The sequence below is a fragment of the Montipora capricornis genome, chromosome 3 (genome assembly GCF_036669925.1).
Source record: "Montipora capricornis isolate CH-2021 chromosome 3, ASM3666992v2, whole genome shotgun sequence".
Taxonomy (NCBI): domain Eukaryota; kingdom Metazoa; phylum Cnidaria; class Anthozoa; order Scleractinia; family Acroporidae; genus Montipora; species Montipora capricornis.
Window position 1 is genome coordinate 18,410,399 of NC_090885.1, and position 8,703 is coordinate 18,419,101.

Genomic DNA, 8,703 nt, shown 5'->3' on the forward strand with positions numbered 1-8,703 from the left:
CGTTCAACTACTTCACTGCGAGCAATCCTTACCTGTTACACTCTCTGGCTGGAGTATCGCCATCGGCACAATTTGGTGGATTTCCATGTCCCAGCAAAGTGCACGATAGAAAAATCTCTGAAAAATCGACTGTTCACCAGGAGAGTAACAAGGGACCCGATAAAATCAACACCTGCAGGAGCTCGAGTTACGAGAAAACATTGAGGTCTCCGAGTCATTTGCATGTTATTCAAGAGATGAAAGAAGACGAAGAAGAAAACGATAAAGACGAGGGAGAAGTAAACATGTAATGCAAGAGGTGGCCGATATTTTGCGAAATACCTAGTTTACCGCCACAATGGTGTCTTTTGAAAGCTTTCAGTGGATAAATTGTATGCGATTCTGCTGAAAATGCTGGAAGTAAAGCTCAACTTCCGCGTACTTTGTCATACTATCAGCAATATCCAGAATATCAGCCATGGAATAATAATGTTAATTAACCAACGCACAGACAAACCGCTCTTCCATACATTGTAGTGACTCGATCCGACTAATTCATGTAAATCTGCATCGTCGAGTTCGCATTTAGTGTAGAAAAAATATTCGGAAAACGATCACATCTACTCTTTTTGTGAATTCGTTGACGCCTGGCTCGTTCCTGTGCTGTCCTCGTGTGTCGGATCAATTAATTCGCCAGCGCGAGACATCATTGAGATATCGTTCGCCCTTCGTTTGCGTGTGACTCCAAACCAAGAGAGCTTGCTCCAGGGCTTTACGGCTTTGCGTCAATCGCGGAAACGAGTTAGAAAGCTCCGTTTTTCGTACTCGTTACCACGAAAGTATTTTCTTTGTTAAAAACACTGTTATATCAAAGCTTCGTTTTGTTTAGTGATCTTTTTGTGTCGACTGTTATTTTGAGTTCCAGACAGCGATCGTTTACCAACGTTTTTTTGACACTACTTTTTGCCGGACATCTGAGGAAAAGTGGCATAGTCTTTATTTAGCAATTTCATGATACCAACCACAACTGACAACAGTCGTCAATTTATTGTTTCTCTGATTTACACTATTAATTAAAATGACCTGCAAGTAGCCACTGCTACTGGATACAAGCGAAAATTGTTCTTGTAGACGACCTGGCCAGTGGTCGATAGGGCCATGGCCATAACAAAATGCACATCGCTACAATCCCCACTCTTTTCAACTCGCACTCGCTTGACCTCACCAATAGGCATTCTGTCTGGTACTTTTCTCACTAATGTTTCGTTATTTTTCTATAAATAAAATTGAAAATGCCATAACTAATCTCGCCGTTGGCTACCTAAAAGGGAACGGAAATAACTTATGTCATTAAAGTAACAGGCTGATCAGTGAAATATCATCATTAACGCTCCTTTTCTGAGACGCGTCCACAACGGTGGTGTCTTCATCTGAACGATAATAAGCATAGAAAAAGAGTATAGGACAGGAAAAATAGGCCTTGCAGGGCAGAGCGCGAGGAAGCTCCATTAGTCTCGTTGCCAGCACCTTCTTGGTCTCGAGTCGGCGTCATAGTCACTGTGAGCTCCGTTGTAGACTGCACAGTGGATGAGTCTCTCCCAACAGGAGTGGTTTGTGGATTTCCTACAATGATTGTTGAAAAAAAAAGTCAACTTGAAGGAAGAAACCAGAGCATGAAAGGAAGCGGCACTGCGAAACTAAATACAATGTAACCAATTTCCTAGTTGCAAGTTACACTTATCACTTACGTTATACGCCGAGGATGTTACATGAGATGGTAATTTTTTAAGCCCGTTGAATGAATGAGAAAATGATAACTTTTTTTCGTTTAGGACTAGTCTGTGTTAGTTTGGTGCAAAAATGGGCAAATCCGAAAAAAAAAAAAAAAGCGACGAAACCTTGAGAATAACAGGAGCTCAACCAGCGAATAACCAGGGGCACCCAACGAATCTGTTCCTCATATTATCTGTTCCCCAGAGGAATCTTGCTGGCTGGCAAAAATACAGGTGTGTCGATTAGCTGGCTGGGAAATTATGTTATTGATAGAGGTTTTGCCTGGGAATTACTGACTTTTTCTAGCATTTCAACCCGAGCTGGCTGTAGAAACTCTGAAGACTGAGGACGACTAAAAAATAAAAAATTAAAAAAAAAAAAAAAACCCTTCCCTCTCCCAGAGAGTAGTCACAAACATACGACGGCTGTGATTGCGCTTGCGGAAAAAACCTGTTTTGTCCCGGTTTTGTCGCTTGTGTTCGGTCGTTTTGGATCGAGGGATTTGAAAGCGCGCGGAATTCCTGGCTGGGAAATAAATTTCATCAGCTGGCTGGGAAACCAACCAATTTTATCTAGCTGGCTGGGAAATTTTTTGTGTGTCTTGCTGGGAAAAAGGAACAGATAATGTTTTCCCAGCAACACTGAAAAACACCTGAAAATGCCTTAATAACATTTATTTTCATTAACTGGGGTATAATGCATTTTACAACAAATTGGTCGTTGGGTGCCCCTGAATAACCTAGTACAAGGTCTCGGCGACAAAGAAGCCGCGATGCAACGATGAAGGTCTCAAAACCGTGCCTTCGATACTTCGCCTATGTTGCACAATATGAACCAGATGGTATATCCGCAAATAACTTACGACAGTGCTATTTACAGTGACCTTTTCGTTGCTGTAACCTTTGTCAACATAAGGGAGGTAAAAAAAACTTCGCGCCACATATGGCAACAATAAAGTCAGATTTCTAAGCGTTTAGCTTAGTTTCACTATAGTTTGGTACGCGGGGCTTTGACGTAAATATGCTACGTTGTCCTCAAAACCTTATTTTTTTCCCGTTGGTTAGGGAGTTTAAGCAAGCTGACAACGGAAACGACAACGAAAACGTCACTCCAAAATACTGACAAATTAGCGCTACCGCAAGTACTTCGCGATTATTTAACAATTATTCGCCAAAGACGAGGTGAATAAAAACTGAGACGAACTTGAGGTTTTTATTCATCGATATTCGCCGAGTCTGAGGCGAATGATTGTTTTAGTATAGTTACATAGGCGATTATTTGAAAAAAATGAATTTTCTTTAATAAAACAATTAATTTCTTCGTCTGTCACCTCGACCAAACGCCTTGCCGCCAAGGATATAAAAATGAAACGAATATAAAATGCAATTTCTTACAATGGGCTGATTTATGAGCAGCTATTCCTAATATCTTAAGGTGTATTAAAGGAAGATGATGTCAGAATGAGTGAAAAACTGGTTTTCTATTATAATAATAATTTCTTTGATGTAGGGGTGGCCAAATGCAAACATTATTATAGTATGCTTATTGACTTGAAAGCTACTCTACCAAATGGTGCAAAAGGGTGCAGCAGAAATTTAATGTTATACTCGTAAAGAGTTATCCGAGATCTCCCTTCTTTCTATATATTGAAGTCTGTATGAAGACATTTATAAGGGATTTTCAATTTAAAGTTCTTAATAATATAACTTTCACGAATATTCTACTAAAGAAATTGGGAAAAGTATATTCAGATGCTTGCTCTTTTTGTTGCCATTCTAGAGAAGAATTAGAACATTATTTTATCTGTGCCCTTTTCCACAAGCATTCTGGATAGAGTTTGAATTATTTTGCTACGAAAATATGAAAGAAGATATTACTTTATCTTTGAAAGAAATAACTATTGGCTTCTGTGGAAAAGATCTTGACTTTTTAAATTATTGTATTTTGGTAGGAAAATCTGTAATCTATAAGAGTAGGAGAAAAGAGATGAAACCTACTATAAGTTTATTTAACTGAGTTGTATATTGCTAGTTCGACCACCAGTTTAAACAAGTTTTATAAGAAGTCTTTGGACGTTCAAGCCTCTGTCGTAATTTTGTTTCCAGTATTATAAGTGTAGCAAATTCTTTTGTATATTATCCCAGGTTGTTTTTTGTCAGTCGTTTGTGTTAAGCGTGTGTGTGTGTACGTATGACCGTTTAGCTGTAATAACCTCCTATATATGGAGATTGTATTTCTTCAATGTGTAATAGTGAAATAATAAACGCAGGAAAATAATTTTTTTGAAAAAACCGCTTAGGAACCGCTCAGGTGATTATCACGTAATAATTCACCTCAAGGGCAACCAATCAGCGCAGAGAATTTTCAATAATCACCTATGTAATAATACTAATCCGTCTTGTTCACCTTGTACAATACGGGCGAACTATCCTGTAACTAGATGGGCACGAACGGTTTTAAAGTAAAAATAGAAAATGAATAGTTCATTGCAATTGTTATGAGCTTACGTTGTCGTCAAACCGGATTTCACCGGATAAATCACTACCCGTCGGATAAAGACTAGTAAAACTAATTGAGTTATCCAGTGGATAGCGATTTATCCAGCGGCTCGAGCCGCCATTTTGAAAATCGCAGAGGAGAAGGCCCTGGGGACGAGGTTGATCCAGCTGGGCCCTGTTGTTTGCTGAATGCGGCAAAGAAATGTACCAATGCGTGCCGCACGTGCTGCACGATTGTCATTTGCGTTGTCCGGCGTTGTCCTAGCCGTGGTCGTTTCTTAAACTAGGGAGCTTAAGATTTTAGGACGGCGACGGCAACAACAACGGCGCAAAACAATAATATCATTAGTTAAAAGAGCCTAAATGATAGTGCTGCACGTGCAGCACGGATTTTAGTACATATTTTTGCGGTACTCCGCGTACGGAAGTCGTGAAATTACCAAATTTGAGGTTTTGACGACAACGTGAGCATGCAAAAGAGAATCTTTCATTCTCTATTTTCACTTTGTAACTGCTCTTACCAATTTATTTTTAGGATATTTCTCCCAAATTGTAAGAAGTGAACGAGATAGAATAGGGACCTTAAGATCTTCGACGGCGACTTCAACGAAAACGTCACATCGAAATATCACTTTGCTTTATCATAATTCTTTCGCGGTTATTCTATCTCGTTCACTTCTTACAATTTGGGCGAAGTATCCTAAAAATTACTAGGCACCGTCCTCAAGGACGGTGCCTACTATTGTTATTGCGCATACGTTCTGCGCATCTCCAGATACTCGAATTTCCTATCGCCGATGCTTACTAATGCAGGGATATTTTTGTGCGGTTTCAAACTATGCAGATAAAGTAGATCTTCGTAAGTACTCTTGGTATCCAAAAAGTAAATTGGGGGTAACCATGTATTCTTTAGGGATAATTGAGCTTCAATTTGAGAAAGAACGCCATACATTGCTTTGTATTTTAAAGCTTTTTACAAATATTGTTCATGAATTATCTTTGAAAAATAAGTGGTTACCCCCAACTTTCTTTTTGGATTTCAATAACACTTGTTAAGATCTACCTTTCCTGCATAATCACAAGTCGGGGCAAAAATACCTTTGAATTAGTAGGCACAAATAGGGATAGTAAGCAAAGAAGTCAAAGACGACGGCTACGGCAACGAAAATGTCATTCCAAAATATAAGTTAGCAAGTATTTCCCGACTATTCCGAAGTCATCTCGGATAAGGACTATAAATCGTAGGCCCCGTCTCACAAATATCTTCTATGTTCAGAAGTTCCCTTTGGGACGTTAAAGATCCACACACTATTCGAGAAGAGTAGGGGATGAAGTTCCCGGTAAGGTGGCTGTTCTTTGTGAGTGCCACGGTGATCTCTCCCGCAGACGTGGCCGACTTGGCAGTGATGTCTCTAAAAAGGCTTGTGGTGTGTGAGGGCACCTAAGCAGAAACAGCCATAAGTCAAGAGGGACTTTGCCGAGTGCTGGAACATGTAGAGTTATGTCGTAGAGTTAGAGTTAAGTTTCCAAAATCCTGAATTCAAGATTTTGGAAGCCAACATTCATACAAGCTAAACTTTTGTTCAGGCCTAATTAGGCCTAAGGTTAGCTTTTACGCATGTTTAAAATACTTTTTGTATTTCTGTATTTCTAAATTCAGGATTTTGGAAACTTAACTCTAACTGTACGACATAATTCTATGAAAACAACTCTACTGTTGGTCAACCTCCTCGCGCATGATATGAGCGAATTAGTTTTTAGAGTATAACCGAATTTTAAACGAAGACTGATGTTTTCAAACCTGTAGTAGGTATGATAGGAAGAACTGTTTCTGTACAGTTTGGCTCTGAAATGGAAAAAAAAAGAGTGTTTTTTTCGTGGATATAAAAATATGCTGTCCACACAAGATCTATTTCAGGTTACTGGGGGCGTTTACCATCTGCACGGAAAATGCGGTTGGAATGGAACACTCTTAATGGTACAGGATTTTCCCGGTATGGTGTTTCCACAGACCCAAGTCTCTTGCGGCCGTACGAAAACAATAACAAATCAAAATGGCGGCTGCATTTGCAGTGTCGAAAGGCGGGAAAAGAGGCCAAGGCATTTTCCCCCTTAGTATTGTGCACTCAAAAGAATATTGCGTTTCTTATTGGTTAAGGTTTGCATAAATTAAGCTCTTTGAAACGCATTAATTATCGCGGAGCACCATAGTTAAGAAAATATGGTAAAGCAACGATGCGAGTAATTTTTATAGCCATGACGTCATCGACCGTCTGTCCGTACGTACGTCAACCCCTCCATGTATGCCAATAGGGAGCTTACGAAACGACGACGTCGACTGCAACGACAACGCTACAAAACAATAGGTTTAGTCAGCAAAAACAATGGCTCTGCACGCTCTGCACGTGCGTTTTACATTTTGGAACATTTCTTTGCTGTCAACTCCTAAATGACGACGTGAAATGACTAAATTCAAGGTTCTGTAGAGGACGGTAGCAATGACGATGGATTTTCAGTTCTCTCTTCACGCTTCCAATCCACTCATACCAGTTTAATTCCTCGACAGTTACTACACATTTTTAACGCGAAACAACATGAAATAGTATTGTAGTGATGTGAATAACGCGAACTCGTATTTTTAAATGAAGTCCTTGTAGCCGACGACGTCCTCGTTTCGTAAGCTCCCTACTGTGACCAGCATCACGCCCGTTAACAGCATACAACTGTTACTTTGATATTGGACATCCATGTTATGAACAATTGACACCTGTCAAAACAAGGTATCCGTGACCAGTATCACGTGATCATATCGCAGGCTCAAGCTCAGGGCTCCCCGAGGTCAGCTGTTTTTTTAAAGTTTACCACTGACCAGGTACTGGTTTTCGATTGGATTGCAGGCTCGACGCAGGTTAACTCACTTAAACGTAAACGAGGCTTCACTTTTCGCGCGCTTTCTGTGGCTCGACGTGGCTACAAGGCCATACTACATCAACTATAGTTCTTTATACACAGTCAACGCTTTTCGTGTTTGGAAAATGTTTACTTTCTGCATTTTTCGCTGGTTTCAATCCAGTTGGACATATCGTAATAGCTGTGGTCCACACTGGTGGCTACGCAGTTATTCAAGTCAAGCATCGGAGGGATACAAACTTAAAGCCGAGTGTTAATTTTTAATTTGCTTAGAGCTGCTTTTTCCTCTGTATTGCAATTTTTGGCATATCTTTAGAAGCTCTGATAAGGTTACATGATGCCTAGAGGACCTATGTTTAGAACAGAAACGAAAGGAGAGCGAAAGAGAATGACAACGACAAAACAGAATACCAGTAATAGCTCATACTTAGTGGAAGAATTTACTCCATAAAATCTTTCTTTGGGCACTAAACCGTTTGTTATTTTTACGGATGTGTAATTAAAAGTGGATGCGTGTTTTTAAAAAGTGGTTTAATCGGTTTTTCCTTTGTTTAGGAATGAAAATCGAATTTTTATTGTCAACTGGAATTAAATAACAATTATCTGTATTCTTTTGGACATAAAGAAAAAGTTGATTTGTTTCTAAAATGCGAGCGAACAAGTGCTTTCTTAATCCGTTTGCGGCCCAACTGGTTTTCGTTCTGCCTCGACAGTGACAAGAAAATTTTGCCCTTATGTTATAAACACGTAATCGCAATGAGTTTTCGTAAAATTAGGGGGAAATTTCACTGGCTAGTGTTTTTAGAAGTTTGCTTAAAGCACTAAACGTTATTTACAGGCTCATTTTTGGCTATGATTTTCCCTAAACTCACCATCCACATACAAAATGTTCTCCCCCCACTTACCCGCTTTACTAGAGATTATTATTTCAGTTAGTGGAGAGGAACCCCTTCTTGTAGGTGGATTCTTGCTTCAGCACCATAATCATGCCACAAAGGTTGCTAGTCTACTGCTGTTTTTGTTTTTGTTTTTCTTTAAACAACTAAATCTATATATTAAATTTATGTGTCTGTCAGTGTCTGTCCGCTTATTGACAATAAAAATTAGCCAATGAGCGCGCGAGAATTTTGCAGTCATTGTAAAATAAACCATCGAATAAGATGTATGTATATATAATAAATAAAAAATCGAACGAACTTGCGCGTGCATTTTGTGATTTATGGGCACGAGTGATGTTTTGAACGTTTTCAAACAGCAGAAACAGGTCTAAGAGGTCTCAAGACAACTTCTAGTATGAATACGGCTAATATTGTGTCTACCTTAAGAAATAAATAGGATGTATAGCAGGTTGACCGTATAGCGCGCCATTCTGTATGTTACTTCTCAGGGGTAACATTTGAAATGGGATTTACAGGGTATGCATGACTATAATACTGTGTCTATTAGCAGATTTCCTATTAAATTATTCATGATTCTTATTGCACTTACTTGGACAAAAAGCACATGATTTTCTGCAGTTGTCTCTGACCCAGGGATCAGGACA

At 39.4% G+C, this 8,703-nt stretch overlaps 1 protein-coding gene across 2 annotated transcripts in view; it reads right to left on the bottom strand.

The window, feature by feature from the left end:
- Window positions 1–1,007: 1,007 nt before the first annotated feature.
- The window catches only part of LOC138042496 (uncharacterized), a 22,258-nt gene continuing 14,562 nt past the window's right edge, over window positions 1,008–8,703 (bottom strand). For both annotated transcript variants that reach the window (XM_068888404.1, XM_068888403.1), the window contains exons 5-7: window positions 8,649–8,703; window positions 6,052–6,096; window positions 1,008–1,602 (exon numbers count right to left, since the gene is read on the bottom strand). The exon at window positions 8,649–8,703 is cut by the window's right edge and continues 44 nt beyond it. In XM_068888404.1, the coding sequence (XP_068744505.1) occupies window positions 1,406–1,602; window positions 6,052–6,096; window positions 8,649–8,703 (297 nt within the window). In that variant the 3' untranslated portion in view covers window positions 1,008–1,405. The remainder of the gene's footprint in view (window positions 1,603–6,051; window positions 6,097–8,648) is intronic.